At 51.7% G+C, this 25,414-nt stretch overlaps 1 protein-coding gene across 2 annotated transcripts in view; it reads right to left on the bottom strand.

Moving 5' to 3' along the window:
- Positions 1–25,414, bottom strand: part of LOC135515598 (uncharacterized protein KIAA0930 homolog) — a 504,429-nt gene that overhangs the window by 7,582 nt on the left and 471,433 nt on the right. For both annotated transcript variants that reach the window (XM_064939220.1, XM_064939219.1), the window contains exons 3-7: positions 14,989–15,093; positions 6,883–6,960; positions 6,049–6,150; positions 3,922–4,062; positions 1,801–1,989 (exon numbers count right to left, since the gene is read on the bottom strand). In XM_064939220.1, coding sequence (XP_064795292.1) covers positions 1,801–1,989; positions 3,922–4,062; positions 6,049–6,150; positions 6,883–6,960; positions 14,989–15,093 — 615 coding nt within the window. The remainder of the gene's footprint in view (positions 1–1,800; positions 1,990–3,921; positions 4,063–6,048; positions 6,151–6,882; positions 6,961–14,988; positions 15,094–25,414) is intronic.

Here is a 25,414-nt window from a genome sequence, read left to right as displayed (position 1 = left end):
CTCTGTAGTAATATAATAGTGTATTAAACATGGCAGTAACTCTGTAGTAATATAATAGTGTATTAAACATGGCAGTAACTCTGTAGTAATATAATAGTGTATTAAACATGGCAGTAGCTCAGTAGTAATATAATATACTACAGTGTATTAAACATGGCAGTAACTCTGTAGTAATATAATAGTGTATTAAACATGGCAGTAACTGTAGTAATATAATAGTGTATTAAACATGGCAGTAGCTCAGTAGTAATATAATAGTGTATTAAACATGGCAGTAACTCTGTAGTAATATAATAGTGTATTAAACATGGCAGTAACTCTGTAGTAATATAATAGTGTATTAAACATGGCAGTAACTCTGTAGTAATATAATAGTGTATTAAACATGGCAGTAACTCTGTAGTAATATAATAGTGTATAAAACATGGCAGTAACTCTGTAGTAATATAATAGTGTATTAAACATGGCAGTAACTCTGTAGTAATATAATAGTGTATTAAACATGGCAGTAACTCTGTAGTAATATACTGTTGTCTCATTGGTTTTTAATGGACTGGGTTTTGTGTATTAAAGACTATGCCAGTACACTTAAGTCAATCCATTCTATCCTCCAGAACACATCCAGTCTCTGATATCCTCTAGTGGACATCACACAGAACCTCAGTTAAAGGGGGGCAGAACCTCAGGACATACAGAACCTCAGTTAAAGGGGGGCAGAACCTCAGGACATACAGAACCTCAGTTAAATGGGGACAGTATCTCAGGACATACAGAACCCATCTGTGACTGAAGACACAATAAATCACACACACACCTCTATTCCCTGTGTGGTAAATGCACGGACGAGTGCGCGTGCTCTCTCACACACGTTACAGAATAGAAGTGTGTTCCAGCGATCTGCATGTCTAGTCTAGCGGACGGTTAGCGTCCCGACCCTCTGGTCTAGCGGACGGTTAGCGTCCCGACCCTCTGGTCTAGCGGACGGTTAGCGTCCCGACCCTCTGGTCTAGCGGACGGTTAGCGTCCCGACCCTCTGGTCTAGCGGACGGTTAGCGTCCCGACCCTCTGGTCTAGCGGACGGTTAGCGTCCCGACCCTCTGGTCTAGCGGACGGTTAGCGTCCCGACCCTCTGGTCTAGCGGACGGTTAGTGTCCCGACCCTCTGGTCTAGCGGACGGTTAGTGTCCTGTGTTTGAGTGTGTACACTGAGTGTACAAAACATTAAGAACACGTTCCTAATATTGAGTTACACCCCCTTTTGCCCTCAGAACAGCCTCAATTCGTCAGGGCATGGGACTCTAAAGGAGTCCAAAGCATTCCCCAGGGGAGCTGGTCCATGTTGACACCAACGCTTCCCACAGCTGTATCAAGTTGGCTGGGTGGTGGACCATCCTTGATACACACAGGAAACTGTTGAGTGTGAAAAACCCAGCAGCGTTGAAGTTCTTGACTCAAACCGGATGCGCCTGGCACCTACTACCGTACCCCGTTCAAAGGAACTTAAATATTTTGTCTTGCCCATTCACCCGCTGAATGGCACACAAACACAGTCCATGTCTCGATTGTCTCAAGGTTTAAAAATCCTTCTTCAACCTGTCTCCTCTCCTTCATCTACACTGATTGAAGTGGATTTAACAGGGGACATCAATCAGGGATCCCAGCATTCACCTGGTCAGTCTGTCATGGGAAGAGAAGGTGTTCCTAATGTGTCCATGCACGTTTTTTGTGTGTGTGTGTGTGTGTGTATTATACTAACCCTCTCGTATGTGTGTGTGCGTGCCTATTTGTCTACTCTACCTACCCTCTCGTGTAGGGGTGAGTCCAGGTCCTCCTCTGTGCCGCAGGGGGACGTGTCTCCGGTCGGGACCCGGCTGACCGCCATCTCAGCGTGACCTTTGCCCTGCGGCCCCTTCATCCTGACGAACTCCATGTTGTTGTACTTGTAGAAGCCGAACGACATGCGCTGGGCCATCTTCGCTGCCACACTCACCTACAAGACAAACACACAACAGGGAGACTTGATATGGATTCTTTTGGATCTTCTCTTGTATTTCACCATCAACTACAAAGTCCTGTGTTTTTCTCTTAGTAAAGTCTTGTCCACAAACTACAAAGTCCTGTGTTTTTCTGTTAGTAATGTCTTGTCCACAAAGTCCTGTGTTTTTCTGTTAGTAATGTCTTGTCCACAAACTACAAAGTCCGGTGTTTCTCTTTGTAATGTCTGTAAACTCCATTTCATCAAGACAAACACATCCAGTTCCCTTCTTTCCAAGGTCTTTATGTAATTCAAGCAGTAAAGTTTCTCACAGCTTGAGGCTGATTTCACATTTTCACAGTGCATGTCAGAGCAAAAACCAAGCCATGTAGAATTGCCTGTAGAACGCGGAGACAGAATTGTATCGAGGCACAGATCTGGGGAAGGGTACCAAAGCATTTCTGCAACATTGAAGGTCCCCAAGAACACAGTGGCCCTCCATGTTTAAATGGAAGATGTTTGGAACGACCAAGACTCTACCTAGAGCTGGCCGCCTGACCAAACTGATCAATCAGGTAGAAGGGCCTTGGTCAGGGAGGTGACCAAGAACCCGATGGTCACTCTAGCAGAGCTCCAAAGTCCCTCTGTGGAGATGGGAGAACCTTCCAGAAGGACAACCATCTCTGCAGAACCCCACCAATCAGGCCTTTATGGTAGAGTGGCCCGACGGAAGCCACTCCTCAGTAAAAGGCACATGACAGCCTTCTTGGAGTTTGCCAAAAGGAATCTCAGACCATGAGAAACAAGATTCTCTGGTCTGATTGAACTCTTTGGCCTGAAGGCCAAACGTCACGTCTGGAGGAAACCTGGCAGCATCCCTACGGTGAAGCATGGTGGTGGCAGCATCATGCTGTGGGGATGTTTTTCAGCGGCAGGGACTGGGAGACTAGTCAGGATCGAGGGAAAGATGAACAGAACAAATTACAGAGAGATCCTTGATGAAAAGCTGCTCCAGAGCGCTCAGGACCTCAGACTGGGGTGAAGGTTCACCTTCCGACAGGACAATAACCCTAAGCACACAGACAAGACAACACAGGAGTGGCTTCAGGACAAGTCTCAATGTCCTTGAGTGGCCCGGCCAGAGCCCGGACTTGAACCCGATCCAACGTCTCTGGAGAGACCTGAAAATAGCTGTGCAGTGACGCTCCCCATCCAACCTGACAGAGCTTGAGAGGATCTGCAGAGAAGAATGGGATAAACTCCCCAAATACAGGTGTGCCAAGCTTGTAGCGTCATACCCAAGAAGACTGGAGGCTGTAATCACTGCCAAAGGTGTTTCAACAAAGTACTGAGTAAAGGGTCTGAATACTTATGTAAATGTGATATTTCAGTTTTTTATTATTAACACAATTTCAAAAATGCGTAGATTGATGATTTTTTAAAAATATATATTTTTAATACATTTTAGAATAATGATGTAACACATTTTTGGGAAAAAGTCAAGGGGTTCGCAAACTTTCCAAATACACTGTATGAAAGTTCTCCAGAGAGAGACATCCCAGATAGATATCTCTAGAGTAGAGAGAGACATCCCAGATAGATATCTCTAGAGTAGAGAGAGACATCCCAGATAGATATCTCTAGAGTAGAGACTTACTCTGTTGTCGTAAACCTTCTTCAGAGGAATCCCAGATAGAAATCTATAGAGTAGAGAGGCATCCCAGATAGATGTCTATAGAGTAGAGAGACATCCCAGATAGATGTCTATAGAGTAGAGAGACATCCCAGATAGATATCTATAGAGTAGAGAGACATCCCAGATAGATATCTCTAGAGTAGAGAGAGAGACATCCCAGATAGATATCTATAGAGTAGAGAGACATCCCAGATAGATATCTATAGAGTAGAGAGACATCCCAGATAGATATCTATAGAGTAGAGACTTACCCTGTTGTCGTAAACCTTCTTCAGAGCTTCGTAGCGGATGGAACCTTGGAAGACGACTCCTTGGAACGTGTTGCTCTTATCACTGGCTACCAACTCCACACACACCATCTCCCCCTCGCCTACCGTCATGTCACAGAACACCTACACATACAGAGAGACAGAGGGGGCAGAGAGAGACACAGAGAGAGACACAAAGAGAGACACAGAGAGAGACACAGAGAGAGACACAGAGAGAGACACAGAGAGAGACACAGAGAGAGACACAGAGAGAGACACAGAGAGAGACATAGAGAGAGAGAGAGAGAGAGAGAGAGGGGTGCGAGAGAGACACGTTAGAACAGCGATTCTCAACTGGTGGTTCGCGACCCAAATTTGGGTCTCGGGAGGTTCTGAATTGGTCACGGGTATCTCTAATGAACTTATCCTCTGCAGCAGAGGTAACTCTGGGTCTTCCGTTCCTGTGGCGGTCCTCATGAGAGCCAGTTTCATCTTAGCGCTTGATGGTTTTTGCGACTGCACTTGAACATAAATAAAATTTGTTTTGATTTTGAAGAAACTTTCCAAGTTATTGAAATTTCCTCGATTGACTGACCTTCATGTCTTAAAGTAATGATGGACTGTCATTTCTCTTTGCTTATTTGAGCTGTTCTTGCCATAATATGGACTTGGTCTTTTGCCAAATAGGACTATCTTCTGTATACCACCCCTACCTTGTCACAACACAACTGATTGGCTCAAACGCATTAAGGAAAGAAATTCCACAAATTCACTTTTAACAAAACACACCTGTTAATTGTAAAGCCTTCCAGGTGACTACCTCATGAAACTTAGGGCTCCCGAGTGGTGCAGGGGTCTAAGAGGCGTCACTACAGTCCCTGGTTCGAATCCAAGCTGTATCACATCCGGCCGTGATTGGGAGTCCCATAGGGCTGCGCACAATTGGCCCAGCGTCGTCCGGGTTTGGCCGGGGTAGGCCGTCATTGTAAATAAGAATTAGTTCTTAACTGACTTGCCTAGTTAAATAAAGGTTAAATAAAAATGTATTTAAAAAGCTGGTTGAGAGAATGCCAAGAGTGTGCAAAGCTGTCATCAAGGCAAAGGGTGGCTACTTTGAAGAATCTCAAATATATGTTGATTTGTTTAACACTTTTTTGGTTACTACATGATTCCATATGTGTTACTTCATAGTTGAGGTCTTCACTATTATTCTACAATGTAGAAAATAGTCAAAATAAAGAAAAACCCTTGAATGAGAAAGGTGTGTCCAAACTGTTGACTGGAACTGAATATATATTTTTAAATCGTTTAAATCACAGTGTTTTTAGAGTTATCGGCAGCCCTATTTAGTGGATTCTGAAACCAACTTAACATTCTTCAAGAATATGGGCAACATTTTATTGCCATACAATTGGTTAATTAAATATCAATATAGCATTAAAAACATATTTTTCTATATTATTTTCCACGATGTGAATATTAAGTCGCGACAGACAACCTGGTTCAATTATGTTTCCCGAAGCAAAACCAGTTGAGAACCGCTGCGTTAGAATACAGAGTGTCTGTTTACAAGTATGTTTGCAGAGTCACGTCGTTTAGCTGAGAGAGCTGATACCAGGAACTGAAAAAGACTGGTTCAATCACTGCTGTTTTATATTCTCACTGTAAAAACGTAGAGACGTTGTAACTGACCCCGTCTGCCGTGAGGTTAATACACTGGAATCAGGGGACTGCAGTAGTGGCTTTGAAATGGACCGACAGCATCAGGGGTGTATTCATTAGTTAGATTCCGTTGCAAAAAAAATGTCTGCTCTGTTGCTGAAACGTTTTGCAACGGAAACCGTTTACTCTAACGAACCAACGGAAGCAGAGGAAATGGAATGAAAACGGGAGAGAGGTTCCTACCTGAATTTGTCCAATAGAAACTCTTGTTTTCATTGTAAAATGTTTTCCATTTGGAGTAAATGGTTTCCGGGTTGCAACGGAGACCGAATAATGAATACACCCCAGGTCACACTTCAATACACAGCCCATCTCCCAGGGGGCCCTTCGAGAGGCCCCGGCAATCAATCACAACCTGTCAGGTGCCTGATTGGGGAGGAGGGGATTGTGGGCGGTTGTCACGGTTACCTCCTCAAAGTTGTCAATCATGAAGAAGATGTTGGGGTAGCTCATCTTAGACTCCTCTCCTTTACTGTCCATGGCGTGTTTACTTGGCGACGCATACACTTGCTGTGATGAGAGAGACAGAGAAAGCGAGAAAGGGAGAGAGAGAGAGAACGAGAGAGAGAGGGGGAGAGAGAGAGCGAGAAAGGGGGAGAGAGCGAGAAAGGGGGAGAGAGAGAGAGCGAGAAAGGGGGAGAGAGAGAGAGCGAGAAAGGGGGAGAGAGAGAGAGCGAGAAAGGGGGAGAGAGAGAGAGCGAGAAAGGGGGAGAGAGAGAGAGCGAGAAAGGGGGAGAGAGCGAGAGCGAGAAAGGGGGAGAGAGCGAGAAAGGGGGAGAGAGAGAGCGAGAAAGGGAGAGAGAGAGCGAGAAAGGGGGAGAGAGAGCGAGAAAGGGGGAGAGAAAGGGGGAGAGAAAGAGAGCGAGAAAGGGGGAGAGAAAGAGAGCGAGAAAGGGGGAGAGAGAGAGAGCGTGAAAGGGGGAGAGAGAGAGAGCGAGAAAGGGGGAGAGAGAGAGCGAGAAAGGGGGAGAGAGAGAGCGAGAAAGGGGGAGAGAGAGAGCGAGAAAGGGGGAGAGAGAGAGCGAGGAAGAGAGAGAAAGCGAGGAAGAGAGAGAAAGCGAGGAAGAGAGAGAAAGCGAGGAAGAGAGAGAAAGCGAGGAAGAGAGAGAAAGCGAGGAAGAGAGAGAAAGCGAGGAAGAGAGAGAAAGCGAGAGTTACTGGGTCAGGTTCTGTAGAGGCCCATTATCCATAGCTACATCAGTAAATCCAATGGGATGTAGTCTGAAGAGTCCCGTCTCTTACCTGAGACTTCTTCCTGTGAATGTGGATGTCTCCTGCGTCTGAGCGCGTGCAGACAGCACACGTCACCACATAGTCCAGCTGATAGGGGGAAAAAAGAGGTTATGAACTTGGTTTTATTCAACCATTTTCCTGGAAAATTACAAGTGGCCCAGCGGTCTAAGGTACTGCATCGCAGTGCTCGAGGCGATACTACAGACCTGGGTTCATTCAACCGTCAACTGAAGTCAGCTTACAGACACCCGGCCTGCCACAAGGAGTCGCTAGAGAGCCACGAGCCAAGTAAAGCTCATCGCTCTCTAGCGACTCCTTGTGGCGGGCCGGGTGTCTGCAGGCTGACTTCAGTCGCCAGTTGAACAGTGTTTCCTGTTCAACACATTGGTGCGGCTAACTTCCGGGTTAGGCTGGCGGGTGTTAAGGAGCGCGGTTAGGCGTATCATGTTTCAGAGAACGCACGACTCCACCTTCGCCTCCCGAGCCCGTTTGGGGAGTTGCAACAAGATGAGACGAGATCGAAATTGGGGAGAAAAAGGGGAAAAGATTTAATAAATAACATTTTAACACCCAAAGTGTGATGGGTGACAATATTAGGCCATCACTATAAATGGCGTGTCATCCCGTGTGAATGGCGTGTCATCCCGTGTGAATGGCGTGTCATCCCGTGTGAATGGCGTGTCATCCCGTGTGAATGGCGTGTTAGCCCATAGGCCTATATGTTCAGATAAGGTTTGGATCACAGCTAAAGATGCCAAATAACAATTAAGCACATTAATCCCCTCTAGAACCAGTGTAAAGCCAAACTGGCCTACATTAGGCAACCAAACTGGCCTACATTAGGCAGCCAAACATAGGCAGCCAAACTGGCCTACATTAGGCAGCCAAACTGGCCTACATTAGGCAGCCAAACTGGCCTACATTAGGCAGCCAAACTGGCCTACATTAGGCAGCCAAACTGGCCTACATTAGGCAGCCAAACTGGCCTACATTAGGCAGCCAAACTGGCCTACATTAGGCAGCCAAACTGGCCTACATTAGGCAGCCAAACTGGCCTACATAGGCAGCCAAACAGACAGCCAAACTGGCACACATAGACAGCCAAACTGGCACACATAGACAGCCAAACTGGAATACATAGACAGCCAAACTGGAATACATAGACAGCCAAACTGGAATACATAGACAGCCAAACTGGAATACATAGACAGCCAAACTGGAATACATAGACAGCCAAACTGGAATACATAGACAGCCAAACTGGAATACATAGACAGCCAAACTGGAATACATAGACAGCCAAACTGGAATACATAGACAACCAAACTGGAATACATAGACAACCAAACTGGAATACATAGACAGCCAAACTGGAATACAGACAGCCAAACTAGAATACATAGACAGCCAAACTGGAATACATAGACAGCCAAACTGGAATACAGACAGCCAAACTAGAATACATAGACAGCCAAACTGGAATACAGAACGCCAAACTAGAATACATAGACAGCCAAACTGGAATACATAGACAGCCAAACTGGAATACATAGACAGCCAAACTGGCACACATAGACAGCCAAACTGGCACACATAGACAGCCAAACTGGAATACATAGACAGCCAAACTGGAATACATAGACAGCCAAACTGGAATACATAGACAGCCAAACTGGAATACATAGACAGCCAAACTGGAATACATAGACAGCCAAACTGGAATACATAGACAGCCAAACTGGAATACATAGACAGCCAAACTGGAATACATAGACAGCCAAACTGGAATACATAGACAGCCAAACTGGAATACATAGACAACCAAACTGGAATACATAGACAGCCAAACTGGAATACAGACAGCCAAACTAGAATACATAGACAGCCAAACTGGAATACATAGACAGCCAAACTGGAATACAGACAGCCAAACTAGAATACATAGACAGCCAAACTGGAATACATAGACAGCCAAACTGGAATACATAGACAACCAAACTGGAATACAGACAGCCAAACTAGAATACATAGACAGCCAAACTGGAATACAGACAGCCAAACTAGAATACATAGACAGCCAAACTGGAATACATAGACAGCCAAACTGGAATACAGACAGCCAAACTAGAATACATAGACAGCCAAACTGGAATACATAGACAGCCAAACTGGAATACATAGACAGCCAAACTGGAATACATATACAGCCAAACTGGAATACATAGACAGCCAAACTGGAATACAGACAGCCAAACTAGAATACATAGACAGCCAAACTGGAATACATAGACAGCCAAACTGGCATACAGACAGCCAAACTAGAATACATAGACAGCCAAACTGGAATACATAGACAGCCAAACTGGAATACATAGACAACCAAACTGGAATACAGACAGCCAAACTAGAATACATAGACAGCCAAACTGGAATACAGACAGCCAAACTAGAATACATAGACAGCCAAACTAGAATACATAGACAGCCAAACTGGAATACATAGACAGCCAAACTAGAATACATAGACAGCCAAACTGGAATACATAGACAGCCAAACTGGAATACATAGACAGCCAAACTGGAATACATAGACAGCCAAACTGGAATACATAGACAGCCAAACTGGAATACATAGACAGCCAAACTGGAATACATAGACAACCAAACTGGAATACATAGACAACCAAACTGGAATACATAGACAACCAAACTGGAATACAGACAGCCAAACTAGAATACATAGACAGCCAAACTGGAATACAGACAGCCAAACTAGAATACATAGACAGCCAAACTGGAATACATAGACAGCCAAACTGGAATACAGACAGCCAAACTAGAATACATAGACAGCCAAACTGGAATACATAGACAGCCAAACTGGAATACATAGACAGCCAAACTGGAATACATAGACAGCCAAACTGGAATACATAGACAGCCAAACTGGAATACAGACAGCCAAACTAGAATACATAGACAGCCAAACTGGAATACAGCCAGCCAAACTAGAATACATAGACAGCCAAACTGGAATACATAGACAGCCAAACTGGAATACAGACAGTGTGTCAGTTTACAGTATTTGGGGAAGATCATTTTTCACCATAAAATAAAAAAGCCCCTTTATAAGAAAGCATTACACGCAGAAACACGTTTGATACCAGTTGTGTCCCGCTATTTGCTAGCATTTTGGAACATTTGGTGCTCATAGCCTCCTGCCGTGTGCATTGCTGCGCTTATATGGAGAAAAAAGCTGAATGGTTCATCAACGTTTCAGTGGAACGGTCTGATCTGTTGAATCAGCCTCATTGCTTTTGAAAAGGGTATTTTTTTGATGCTGGTGGTAATTTGGGATCTATTATATTCCACAACTGTCCCAGACTAATGTTTGGAATATTTATTGTTCTTACACAGAATAGGTCAACTTTTGTACTATGGGGACTAGTAAATTGACATAGGCTAGTTATTTTGTGGTTCGTTAGGCCTACTCATCTTGTTGGTTGATGAAATGGTTCAAAGAAAAATGTGGACAGTTCTTCCAACATCTTCAATATAAGGAAGCGCTCAACTGCGTCCCTGATGTGGCTGTCTTCACTTGGAGCCTGTGAAAAGGACCCAAGATGGCAGCTAGAAGGACCCAAGGTGGCTGCTAGAAGGACCCAAGATGGCTGCTAGTAGGACCCAAGATGGCTGCTAGAAGGACCCAATATGGCTGCGAGAAAGACCCAAGATGGCTGCTAGAAAGACCCAAGATGGCTGCTAGAAGGACCCAAGATGGCTGCTAGTAGGACCCAAGATGGCTGCTAGAAGGACCCAAGATGGCTGCTTGAAGGATCCGATCATGTGACGGGTAATGGCTAATAAAAATGTAGATATCTGAGAGAGCCATGTGAGTGGGTCGGGCCTGGATAGTACTGGGGAGGGAGACAGCCTGTTCAGGGTCGGGCCTGGTTAGTACTGGGACGGGAGACAGCCTGTTCAGGGTCGGGCCTGGATAGTACTGGGGAGGGAGACAGCCTGTTCAGGGTCGGGCCTGGTTAGTACTGGGACGGGAGACAACCTGTTCAGGGTCGGGCCTGGTTAGTACTGGGGAGGGAGACAGCCTGTTCAGGGTCGGGCCTGGTTAGTACTGGGACAGGAGACAACCTGTTCAGGGTCGGGCCTGGTTAGTACTGGGGAGGGAGACAGCCTGTTCAGGGTCGGGCCTGGTTAGTACTGGGACAGGAGACAACCTGTTCAGGGTCGGCCTGGTTAGTACTGGGACGGGAGACAGCCTGTTCAGGGTCGGCCTGGTTAGTACTGGGGAGGGAGACAGCCTGTTCAGGGTCGGGCCTGGTTAGTACTGGGACAGGAGACAACCTGTTCAGGGTCGGGCCTGGTTAGTACTGGGGAGGGAGACAACCTGTTCAGGGTCGGGCCTGGTTAGTACTGGGGAGGGAGACAGCCTGATCAGGGTCGGGCCTGGTTAGTACTGGGACAGGAGACAGCCTGTTCAGGGTCGGGCCTGGTTAGTACTGGGGAGGGAGACAGCCTGTTCAGGGTCGGGCCTGGTTAGTACTGGGACGGGAGACAACCTGTTCAGGGTCGGGCCTGGTTAGTACTGGGACGGGAGACAACCTGTTCAGGGTCGGGCCTGGTTAGTACTGGGGAGGGAGACAGCCTGTTCAGGGTCGGGCCTGGTTAGTACTGGGGAGGGAGACAGCCTGTTCAGGGTCGGCCTGGTTAGTACTGGGACAGGAGACAGCCTGTTCAGGGTCGGGCCTGGTTAGTACTGGGACAGGAGACAACCTGTTCAGGGTCGGGCCTGGTTAGTACTGGGACAGGAGACAACCTGTTCAGGGTCGGGCCTGGTTAGTACTGGGACAACCTGTTCAGGGTCGGGCCTGGTTAGTACTGGGACAGGAGACAGCCTGTTCAGGGTCGGCCTGGTTAGTACTGGGACAGGAGACAACCTGTTCAGGGTCGGGCCTGGTTAGTACTGGGACAACCTGTTCAGGGTCGGGCCTGGTTAGTACTGGGACAGGAGACAGCCTGTTCAGGGTCGGGCCTGGTTAGTACTGGGGAGGGAGACAGCCTGTTCAGGGTCGGGCCTGGTTAGTACTGGGACAGGAGACAGCCTGTTCAGGGTCGGGCCTGGTTAGTACTGGGGAGGGAGACAGCCTGTTCAGGGTCGGGCCTGGTTAGTACTGGGGAGGGAGACAGCCTGTTCAGGGTCGGGCCTGGTTAGTACTGGGACAGGAGACAGCCTGTTCAGGGTCGGGCCTGGTTAGTACTGGGGAGGGAGACAGCCTGTTCAGGGTCAGGCCTGGTTAGTACTGGGGAGGGAGACAGCCTGTTCAGGGTCGGGCCTGGTTAGTACTGGGGAGGGAGACAGCCTGTTCAGGGTCGGCCTGGTTAGTACTGGGACAGGAGACAACCTGTTCAGGGTCAGGCCTGGTTAGTACTGGGGAGGGAGACAGCCTGTTCAGGGTCGGGCCTGGATAGTACTGGGGAGGGAGACAGCCTGTTCAGGGTCGGGCCTGGATAGTACTGGGGAGGGAGACAGCCTGTTCAGGGTCGGGCCTGGATAGTACTGGGACGGGAGACAGCCTGTTCAGGGTCGGGCCTGGTTAGTACTGGGGAGGGAGACAACCTGTTCAGGGTCGGGCCTGGTTAGTACTGGGGAGGGAGACAGCCTGTTCAGGGTCGGGCCTGGATAGTACTGGGGAGGGAGACAGCCTGTTCAGGGTCGGGCCTGGATAGTACTGGGACGGGAGACAGCCTGTTCAGGGTCGGGCCTGGATAGTACTGGGGAGGGAGACAACCTGTTCAGGGTCGGGCCTGGTTAGTACTGGGGAGGGAGACAGCCTGTTCAGGGTCGGGCCTGGTTAGTACTGGGGAGGGAGACAGCCTGTTCAGGGTCGGGCCTGGATAGTACTGGGGAGGGAGACAGCCTGTTCAGGGTCGGGCCTGGTTAGTACTGGGGAGGGAGACAGCCTGTTCAGGGTCGGGCCTGGTTAGTACTGGGGAGGGAGACAGCCTGTTCAGGGTCGGCCTGGTTAGTACTGGGACGGGAGACAACCTGTTCAGGGTCGGCCTGGTTAGTACTGGGACGGGAGACAGCCTGTTCAGGGTCGGGCCTGGTTAGTACTGGGGAGGGAGACAGCCTGTTCAGGGTCAGGCCTGGTTAGTACTGGGGAGGGAGACAGCCTGTTCAGGGTCGGGCCTGGTTAGTACTGGGGAGGGAGACAGCCTGTTCAGGGTCGGCCTGGTTAGTACTGGGACGGGAGACAACCTGTTCAGGGTCGGCCTGGTTAGTACTGGGACGGGAGACAGCCTGTTCAGGGTCGGCCTGGTTAGTACTGGGACGGGAGACAGCCTGTTCAGGGTCGGGCCTGGTTAGTACTGGGACGGGAGACAGCCTGTTCAGGGTCGGGCCTGGATAGTACTGGGGAGGGAGACAACCTGTTCAGGGTCGGGCCTGGTTAGTACTGGGACGGGAGACAGCCTGTTCAGGGTCGGGCCTGGTTAGTACTGGGACGGGAGACAACCTGTTCAGGGTCGGGCCTGGTTAGTACTGGGACGGGAGACAGCCTGTTCAGGGTCGGGCCTGGATAGTACTGGGGAGGGAGACAGCCTGTTCAGGGTCGGGCCTGGTTAGTACTGGGACAGCCTGTTCAGGGTCGGGCCTGGTTAGTACTGGGACAGCCTGTTCAGGGTTGGGCCTGGTTAGTACTGGGACAGCCTGTTCAGGGTCGGGCCTGGTTAGTACTGGGACAACCTGTTCAGGGTCGGGCCTGGTTAGTACTGAGACGGGAGACAACCTGTTCAGGGTCGGGCCTGGTTAGTACTGGGACAGGAGACAACCTGTTCAGGGTCGGGCCTGGTTAGTACTGGGACGGGAGACAACCTGTTCAGGGTCGGGCCTGGTTAGTACTGGGACAGGAGACAACCTGTTCAGGGTCGGGCCTGGTTAGTACTGGGACGGGAGACAACCTGTTCAGGGTCGGGCCTGTTTAGTACTGGGACGGGAGACAGCCTGTTCAGGGTCGGGCCTGGTTAGTACTGAGACGGGAGACAACCTGTTCAGGGTCGGGCCTGGTTAGTACTGGGACGGGAGACAGCCTGTTCAGGGTCGGGCCTGGTTAGTACTGAGACGGGAGACAACCTGTTCAGGGTCGGGCCTGGTTAGTACTGGGACAGGAGACAGCCTGTTCAGGGTCGGGCCTGGTTAGTACTGGGACAACCTGTTCAGGGTCGGGCCTGGTTAGTACTGGGACAGGAGACAGCCTGTTCAGGGTCGGGCCTGGTTAGTACTGGGACGGGAGACAACCTGTTCAGGGTTGGGCCTGGTTAGTACTGGGACAGGAGACAGCCTGTTCAGGGTCGGGCCTGGTTAGTACTGGGACGGGAGACAACCTGTTCAGGGTCGGGCCTGGTTAGTACTGGGACGGGAGACAACCTGTTCAGGGTCGGGCCTGGTTAGTACTGGGGAGGGAGACAACCTGTTCAGGGTCGGGCCTGGTTAGTACTGGGGAGGGAGACAACCTGTTCAGGGTCGGGCCTGGTTAGTACTGGGACGGGAGACAACCTGTTCAGGGTCGGGCCTGGTTAGTACTGGGGAGGGAGACAGCCTGTTCAGGGTCGGGCCTGGTTAGTACTGGGAGAACCTGTTCAGGGTCGGGCCTGGTTAGTACTGGGGAGGGAGACAGCCTGTTCAGGGTCGGGCCTGGTTAGTACTGGGAGAACCTGTTCAGGGTCGGGCCTGGTTAGTACTGGGAGAACCTGTTCAGGGTCGGGCCTGGTTAGTACTGGGGATGGAGACAGCCTGTTCAGGGTCGGGCCTGGTTAGTACTGGGAGACAGCCTGTTCAGGGTCGGGCCTGGTTAGTACTGGGAGACAGCCTGTTCAGGGTCGGGCCTGGTTAGTACTGGGACAACCTGTTCAGGGTCGGGCCTGGTTAGTACTGGGACAGCCTGTTCAGGGTCGGGCCTGGTTAGTACTGGGGATGGAGACAGCCTGTTCAGGGTCGGGCCTGGTTAGTACTGGGGAGGGAGACAGCCTGTTCAGGGTCGGTTCTGGTTAGTACTGGGGAGGGAGACCGCCTTGGAATGAGCTTGTTGTCATACCAACCTTCATTAAGATCAGATTCAGGTAAACACTCTCCTCCCAGTCGATGTCAGGTTCTCCTAAACCTGGAAGCTTCTTAGAGTCTCTCCTGTACACCTCCACATCTACCTGGAATACAGAGATACATTATAGAATCATATTCCACATCTACCTGGAATATACAGAGATATATACATTATAGAATCATATTCCACCTCTACCTGGAATATACAGAGATATACACATTATAGAATCCTATTCCACATCCACCTGGAATATACAGAGATATATACATTATAGAATCATATTCCACCTCTACCTGGAATATACAGAGATATACACATTATAGAATCCTATTCCACATCCACCTGGAATATACAGAGATATATACATTATAGAATCATATTCCACATCTACCTGGAATACAGAGATATATTATAGAATCCTATTCCACATCCACCTGGAATATACATTATAGAATCATATTCCACCTGGAATATACAGACATAGAATCCTATTCCACATCTACCTGGAATACAGAGATATATTATAGAATCATATTCCACATCTACCTGGAATATACAGAGATATATACATTATAGAATCCTATTCCACATCTACCTGGAATATACAGAGATATATACATTATAGAATCATATTCCACATCTACCTGGAATATACAGAGATATATACATTATAGAATCATATTCCACCTCTACCTGGAATATACAGAGATATACACATTATAGAATCATATTCCACATCTACCTGGAATACAGAGATATATACATTATAGAATCATATTCCACCTGGAATATATAGACATTATAGAATCCTATTCCACATCTACCTGGAATATACAGAGATATATACATTATAGAATCCTATTCCACATCTACCTGGAATACAGAGATTATAGAATCATATTCCACATCTACCTGGAATATACAGAGATATATACATTATAGAATCCTATTCCACATCTACCTGGAATACAGAGATATATTATAGAATCCTATTCCACATCCACCTGGAATATACAGAGATATATACATTATAGAATCATATTCCACCTGGAATATACAGACATTATAGAATCCTATTCCACATCTACCTGGAATATACAGAGATATATACACTACAGAATCATATTCCACCTCTACCTGGAATATACAGAGATATATACATTATAGAATCCTATTCCATCTCTACCTGGAATATACAGAGATATATACATTATAGAATCATATTCCACCTCTACCTGGAATATACACACATTATAGAATCCTATTCCACCTCTACCTGGAATATACAGAGATATATTATAGAATCCTATTCCACCTCTACCTGGAATATAAAGAGATATATACATTATAGAATCATATTCCACCTGGAATATACAGACATTATAGAATCATATTCCACATCTACCTAGAATATACAGACGTGACAATTACACTGAATTATTCCACCTGCAAAACACAACACAACACCGCCCATCACTATTTGAACACTGTAGTCTCTTTGCTGCTGACGTCCAGTGTGATGATCATCTAGCCCCGGTTGTATAGAAATGTCCTGATGCAGCACACAGAGTGCAGGTTAAATCAACCCTGGCTGTACTCCAGGACAGCTCCTTAGCTCAGCAACATCTCACCCTTCAACGACCTCCAGCCACATCACGCCCTTCAACGACCCCCAGCCCAACCACATCTCACCCTTCAACGACCCCCAGCCCAACCACATCTCACCCTTCAACGACCCCCAGCCCAACCACATCTCACCCTTCAACGACCCCCAGCCCAACCACATCTCGCCCTTCAACGACCCCCAGCCACATCTCGCCCTTCAACGACCCCCAGCCACATCTCACCCTTCAACGACCTCCAGCCCAACCACATCTCGCCCTTCAACGACCCCCAGCCACATCTCGCCCTTCAACGACCCCCAGCCACATCTCGCCCTTCAACGACCCCCAGCCACATCTCGCCCTTCAACGACCCCCAGCCACATCTCGCCCTTCAACGACCCCCAGCCACATCTCGCCCTTCAACGACCCCCAGCCACATCTCGCCCTTCAACGACCCCCAGCCACATCTCGCCCTTCAACGACCCCCAGCCACATCTCGCCCTTCAACGACCCCCAGCCACATCTCGCCCTTCAACGACCCCCAGCCACATCTCACCCTTCAACGACCCCCAGCCACATCTCACCCTTCAACGACCCCCAGCCACATCTCACCCTTCAACGACCCCCAGCCACATCTCACCCCTCAACGACCCCCAGCCACATCTCCCCTTCAACGACCCCCAGCCACATCTCCCCTTCAACGACCCCCAGCCACATCTCGCCCTTCAACGACCCCAGCCACATCTCGCCCTTCAACGACCCCCAGCCACATCTCGCCCTTCAACGACCCCCAGCCACATCTCGCCCTTCAACGACCCCCAGCCACATCTCGCCCTTCAACGACCCCCAGCCACATCTCCCCTTCAACGACCCCCAGCCACATCTCACCCTTCAACGACCCCCAGCCACATCTCACCCTTCAACGACCCCCAGCCACATCTCACCCCTCAACGACCCCCAGCCACATCTCCCCTTCAACGACCCCCAGCCACATCTCACCCCTCAACGACCTCCAGCCACATCTCACCCTTCAACGACCCCCAGCCACATCTCCCCCTTCAACGACCCCCAGCCACATCTCACCCTTCAACGACCCCCAGCCACATCTCACCCTTCAACGACCCCCAGCCACATCTCACCCTTCAACGACCTCCAGCCACATCTCACCCTCAACGACCCCAGCCACATCTCGCCCCTCAACGACCCCCAGCCGCATCTCACCCTTAAACGACCCCCAGCCACATCTCCCCTTCAACGACCCCCAGCCACATCTCACCCTTCAACGACCCCCAGCCCAGCCACATCTCACCCTTCAACGACCCCCAGCCACATCTCACCCCTCAACGACCCCCAGCCACATCTCACCCTTCAACGACCCCCAGCCACCCCTCAACGACCCCCAGCCACATCTCGCCCTCAACGACCCCCAGCCGCATCTCACCCTTAAACGACCCCCAGCCACATCTCCCCTTCAACGACCCCCAGCCACATCTCACCCTTCAACGACCCCCAGCCACATCTCACCCTTCAACGACCCCCAGCCACATCTCACCCTTCAACGACCCCCAGCCACATCTCACCCTTCAACGACCCCCAGCCGCATCTCGCCCTTCAACGACCTCCAGCCGCATCTCGCCCTTCAACGACCTCCAGCCGCATCTCACCCTTCAACGACCCCCAGCCACATCTCGCCCTTCAACGACCTCCAGCCACATCTCACCCTTCAACCCCCAGCCCAGCCACATCTCACCCTTCAACAACCTCCAGCCCAGCCACATCTCACCCTTCAACAACCTCCAGCCCAGCCACATCTCACCCTTCAACGACCCCCAGCCACATCTCACCCTTCAACAACCTCCAGCCCAGCCACATCTCACCCTTCAACGACCTCCAGCCACATCTCACCCTTCAACAACCTCCAGCCCAGCCACATCTCACCCTTCAACAACCTCCAGCCCAGCCACATCTCACCCTTCAACGACCCCCAGCCACATCTCACCCTTCAACAACCTCCAGCCCAGCCACATCTCACCCTTCAACGACCTCCAGCCACATCTCACCCTTCAACAACCTCCAGCCCAGCCACATCTCACCCTTCAACAACCTCCAGCCCAGCCACATCTCGCCCTTCAACGACCCCCAGCCACATCTCGCCCTTCAACGACCCCCAGCCACATCTCACCCTTCAACGACCCCCAGCCACATCTCGCCCTTCAACGACCCCCAGCCACATCTCACCCTTCAACGACCCCCAGCCACATCTCACCCCTCAACGACCCCCAACCACATCTCGCCCTTCAACGACCCCCAGCCACATCTCACCCTTCAACGACCCCCAGCCACATCTCGCCCTCAACGACCCCCAGCCACATCTCGCCCTTCAACGACCCCCAGCCACATCTCGCCCTTCAACGACCCCCAGCCACATCTCCCCCTTCAACGACCCCCAGCCACATCTCACCCTTCAACGACCCCCAGCCACATCTCACCCTTCAACGACCCCCAGCCACATCTCACCCTTCAACGACCCCCAGCCACATCTCACCCCTCAACGACCCCCAGCCACATCTCACCCCTCAACGACCCCCAACCACATCTCGCCCTTCAACGACCCCCAGCCACATCTCGCCCTTCAACGACCCCCAGCCACATCTCGCCCTTCAACGACCCCCAGCCACATCTCGCCCTTCAACGACCCCCAGCCACATCTCACCCTCAACGACCCCCAGCCACATCTCGCCCTTCAACGACCCCCAGCCACATCTCACCCTTCAACGACCCCCAGCCACATCTCACCCTTCAACGACCCCCAGCCACATCTCACCCTTCAACGACCCCCAGCCCAGCCACATCTCCCCTTCAACGACCCCCAGCCACATCTCACCCTTCAACGACCCCCAGCCCAGCCACATCTCACCCTTCAACGACCCCCAGCCACATCTCACCCTTCAACGACCCCCAGCCACATCTCACCCTTCAACGACCCCCAGCCACATCTCACCCTCAACGACCCCCAGCCACATCTCACCCTCAACGACCCCCAACCACATCTCGCCCTTCAACGACCCCCAGCCACATCTCACCCCTCAACGACCCCCAGCCACATCTCACCCTCAACGACCCCCAACCACATCTCGCCCTTCAACGACCCCCAGCCACATCTCACCCTTCAACGACCCCCAGCCCAGCCACATCTCACCCTTCAACGACCCCCAGCCACATCTCCCCCTTCAACGACCCCCAGCCACATCTCACCCTTCAACGACCCCCAGCCCAGCCACATCTCACCCTTCAACGACCCCCAGCCACATCTCACCCTTCAACGACCCCCAGCCACATCTCACCCTTCAACGACCCCCAGCCACATCTCACCCTCAACGACCCCAGCCACATCTCGCCCCTCAACGACCCCCAGCCGCATCTCACCCTTAAACGACCCCCAGCCACATCTCCCCCTTCAACGACCCCCAGCCGCATCTCACCCTTAAACGACCCCCAGCCACATCTCCCCTTCAACGACCCCCAGCCACATCTCACCCTTCAACGACCCCCAGCCCAGCCACATCTCACCCTTCAACGACCCCCAGCCACATCTCACCCTTCAACGACCCCCAGCCACATCTCACCCTTCAACGACCCCCAGCCACATCTCACCCCTCAACGACCCCCAGCCACATCTCGCCCCTCAACGACCCCCAGCCGCATCTCCCCCTTAAACGACCCCCAGCCACATCTCCCCCTTCAACGACCCCCAGCCACATCTCCCCCTTCAACGACCCCCAGCCACATCTCCCCCTTCAACGACCCCCAGCCACATCTCACCCTTCAACGACCCCCAGCCACATCTCACCCTTCAACGACCCCCAGCCGCATCTCGCCCTTCAACGACCTCCAGCCGCATCTCGCCCTTCAACGACCTCCAGCCGCATCTCACCCTTCAACGACCCCCAGCCACATCTCGCCCTTCAACGACCTCCAGCCACATCTCACCCTTCAACCCCCAGCCCAGCCACATCTCACCCTTCAACAACCTCCAGCCCAGCCACATCTCACCCTTCAACAACCTCCAGCCCAGCCACATCTCACCCTTCAACGACCCCCAGCCACATCTCACCCTTCAACAACCTCCAGCCCAGCCACATCTCACCCTTCAACGACCTCCAGCCACATCTCACCCTTCAACAACCTCCAGCCCAGCCACATCTCACCCTTCAACAACCTCCAGCCCAGCCACATCTCACCCTTCAACGACCCCCAGCCACATCTCACCCTTCAACAACCTCCAGCCCAGCCACATCTCACCCTTCAACGACCTCCAGCCACATCTCACCCTTCAACAACCTCCAGCCCAGCCACATCTCACCCTTCAACAACCTCCAGCCCAGCCACATCTCGCCCTTCAACGACCCCCAGCCACATCTCGCCCTTCAACGACCCCCAGCCACATCTCACCCTTCAACGACCCCCAGCCACATCTCGCCCTTCAACGACCCCCAGCCACATCTCACCCTTCAACGACCCCCAGCCACATCTCACCCTTCAACGACCCCCAACCACATCTCGCCCTTCAACGACCCCCAGCCACATCTCACCCCTCAACGACCCCCAACCACATCTCGCCCTTCAACGACCCCCAGCCACATCTCACCCTTCAACGACCCCCAGCCACATCTCGCCCCTCAACGACCCCCAGCCACATCTCGCCCTTCAACGACCCCAGCCACATCTCGCCCTTCAACGACCCCCAGCCACATCTCCCCTTCAACGACCCCCAGCCACATCTCCCCCTTCAACGACCCCCAGCCACATCTCACCCCTCAACGACCCCCAGCCACATCTCACCCCTCAACCACCCCCAGCCACATCTCACCCCTCAACGACCCCCAACCACATCTCGCCCTTCAACGACCCCCAGCCACATCTCGCCCTTCAACGACCCCCAGCCACATCTCACCCTTCAACGACCCCCAGCCACATCTCCCCCTTCAACGACCCCCAGCCACATCTCACCCTTCAACGACCCCCAGCCACATCTCACCCCTCAACGACCCCCAACCACATCTCGCCCTTCAACGACCCCCAGCCACATCTCACCCTTCAACGACCCCCAGCCACATCTCGCCCCTCAACGACCCCCAGCCACATCTCGCCCTTCAACGACCCCCAGCCACATCTCGCCCTTCAACGACCCCCAGCCACATCTCCCCCTTCAACGACCCCCAGCCACATCTCACCCTTCAACGACCCCCAGCCACATCTCACCCTTCAACGACCCCCAGCCACATCTCCCCCTTCAACGACCCCCAGCCACATCTCCCCCTTCAACGACCCCCAGCCACATCTCACCCTTCAACGACCCCCAGCCCAGCCACATCTCACCCTTCAACGACCCCCAGCCACATCTCACCCCTCAACGACCCCCAGCCACATCTCACCCCTCAACAACCCCCAGCCACATCTCACCCTCAACGACCCCCAACCACATCTCGCCCTTCAACGACCCCCAGCCACATCTCGCCCTTCAACGACCCCCAGCCACATCTCACCCCTCAACGACCCCCAACCACATCTCGCCCTTCAACAACCCCCAGCCACATCTCACCCCTCAACGACCCCCAGCCACATCTCACCCCTCAACGACCCCCAGCCACATCTCGCCCTTCAACGACCCCCAGCCACATCTCACCCTCAACGACCCCCAGCCACATCTCGCCCTTCAACGACCCCCAGCCACATCTCACCCTTCAACGACCCCCAGCCACATCTCGCCCTTCAACGACCTCCAGCCACATCTCACCCTTCAACAACCTCCAGCCCAGCCACATCTCTCTCTCACACACACACACACACACACTGAGATATGTACTGTGAGGTTGTAGTAGCCGCTGATTGAGGTCTGTACTGTTATGCTGTAACCAGGAACAGAGTGACATATCACTCAGGGAGCACCAAGATCACTATCAGGGGTTGCTATAGTTATGGCGAAGGTGGTGTGTGTGTGCCTTTGTGTACCTGTGTGTAACAGAGATACTGTAGATAGGAGAACTAATCTTTGTATCTTAGCCAATATAGCGTCTGACAGCATCGGCAGCTCCATTGAGGCAATCGCCATTTTGTAGTCAATTTTCTTCTTCACGATTGGCTGAACCCCTCCTGATGACCCGGTTTGACATGACTCCAACAGGGTCACCAAGAGGGATCAGCTAATGAAGTTGAAAGTCCCACCCAGTTGACTACTTTTAAAATGTTGACTACTTTTAAAAATGGTGCCCATGTTAATATCACCTTCTGGCCCCTAGAGGCCTCTCATTCTCGATCATGCTCTATGGTGTGTAAGGCCTTAATACCACCTTCTGGCCACTAGAGGCCTCTCATTCTCTATCATGCTCTATGGTGTGTATAAGGACTTAATACCACCTTCTGGCCACTAAAGGCCTCTATCATTCTCTATGGTGTGTAAGGCCTACCTGACTAAGAACAGGCAAGTGGTGCCCCATAAATATTTAATATTCTATTATTATAACTGAATTATAACTGAGAGTCACTCAATTAGCCATGCATTCTACAATTTGTTTGGGGTAAGTTAGTCTAGCCAGCTATCTAAGAACAGAAAGGGTCGGCAGCGTAGCCTAGTGGTTAGAGCGTTGGACTAGTAACCAGCATCAGGTAGACTAGTGGTTAGAGTGTTGGACTAGTAACCAGCATCAGGTAGACTAGTGGTTAGAGTGTTGGACCAGTAACCAGCAAGTAGCTTAGTGGTTAGGACTTGGAACCAGAAGGTAGCAAGATGGAATCCCCGAGCTGACAAGGTAAAAATCTGTCGTTCTGCCCCTGAACAGCCAAAATAAGAATTTGTTATTAACCGACTTGCCTAGTTAAAAACATTTTTTAAAGAGATTTGCAGAGTACTTAATACATTTTTTATCCAAAAATTCTAAATGTTGGAAACAGTGTCAGGATGTTTAGAAAGCGAAGAACCCCGTGAGCAGAACTTTGAAATCGTAACAACTACTTTCATTCTTCTACTGCATCTGTTAACAGCCTTTTATAGAGACTAACGGAATGGGAAACGGACCGCGATAGGGAACCTGACGGAGGGAAACGGACCGCGATAGGGAACCTGACGGGAGGGAAACAGACCGCGATAGGGAACCTGACGGGAGGGAAACCTGACCGCGATAGGAAACCTGACGGAGGGAAACGGACCGCGATAGGAAACCTGACGGAGGGAAACGGACCGCGATAGGAAACCTGACGGGAGGGAAACGGACCGCGATAGGAAACCTGACGGGAGGGAAACGGACCGCGATAGGAAACCTGACGGGAGGGAAACGGACCGCGATAGGAAACCTGACGGGAGGGAAACGGACCGCGATAGGGAACCTGACCGCGATAGGAACCTGACGGAGGGAACCTGACCGCGATAGGGAACCTGACGGAGGGAACCGGACCGCGATAGGGAACCTGACCGCGATAGGGAACCTGACCGCGATAGGGAACCTGACCGCGATAGGGAACCTGACCGCGATAGGGAAACAGACCGCGATAGGGAAACAGACCGCGATAGGGAAACAGACCGCGATAGGGAACCTGACGGAGGGAAACGGACCGCGATAGGAAACCTGACGGAGGGAAACAGACCGCGATAGGGAACCTGACCGCGATAGGGAACCTGACCGCGATAGGGAACCTGACGGAGGGAAACAGACCGCGATAGGGAACCTGACGGAGGGAAACAGACCGCGATAGGGAACCTGACCGCGATAGGGAACCTGACCGCGATAGGGAACCTGACCGCGATAGGGAACCTGACCGCGATAGGGAACCTGACGGAGGGAACCTGACCGCGATAGGGAACCTGACGGAGGGAAACGGACCGCGATAGGGAACCTGACGGAGGGAAACGGACCGCGATAGGAAACCTGACGGGAGGGAAACAGACCGCGATAGGAAACCTGACCGCGATAGGAAACCTGACCGCGATAGGAAACCTGACCGCGATAGGAAACCTGACGGGAGGAAAACGGACCGCGATAGGAAACCTGACGGGAGGGAAACGGACCGCGATAGGAAACCTGACGGGAGGGAAACAGATAGCGATAGGAAACCTGACCGCGATAGGAAACCTGACGGGAGGGAAACGGACCGCGATAGGGAACCTGACGGAGGGAACCTGACCGCGATAGGAAACCTGACGGGAGGGAAACGGACCGCGATAGGAAACCTGACGGGAGGGAAACGGACCGCGATAGGAAACCTGACGGGAGGGAAACGGACCGCGATAGGGAACCTGACCGCGATAGGAAACCTGACGGGAGGGAACCTGACCGCGATAGGAAACCTGACGGGGAGGGAAACGGACCGCGATAGGAAACCTGACGGGAGGGAAACGGACCGCGATAGGAAACCTGACGGGAGGGAAACGGACCGCGATAGGAAACCTGACCGCGGTAGGAAACCTGACCGCGGTAGGAAACCTGACCGCGGTAGGAAACCTGACCGCGATAGGGAACCTGACGGAGGGAAACGGACCGCGATAGGAAACCTGACCGCGATAGGGAACCTGACGGAGGGAAACGGACCGCGATAGGAAACCTGACCGCGATAGGGAACCTGACGGAGGGAAACGGACCGCGATAGGAAACCTGACCGCGATAGGGAACCTGACGGAGGGAAACGGACCGCGATAGGAAACCTGACCGCGATAGGGAACCTGACCGCGATAGGGAACCTGACCGCGATAGGAAACCTGACGGGAGGGAAACGGACCGCGATAGGAAACCTGACCGCGATAGGAAACCTGACCGCGATAGGAAACCT

Source organism: Oncorhynchus masou, chromosome 27, assembly GCF_036934945.1.
Source record: "Oncorhynchus masou masou isolate Uvic2021 chromosome 27, UVic_Omas_1.1, whole genome shotgun sequence".
Taxonomy (NCBI): Eukaryota; Metazoa; Chordata; class Actinopteri; order Salmoniformes; family Salmonidae; genus Oncorhynchus; species Oncorhynchus masou.
This window is presented reverse-complemented; position numbering and strand designations above follow the sequence as displayed.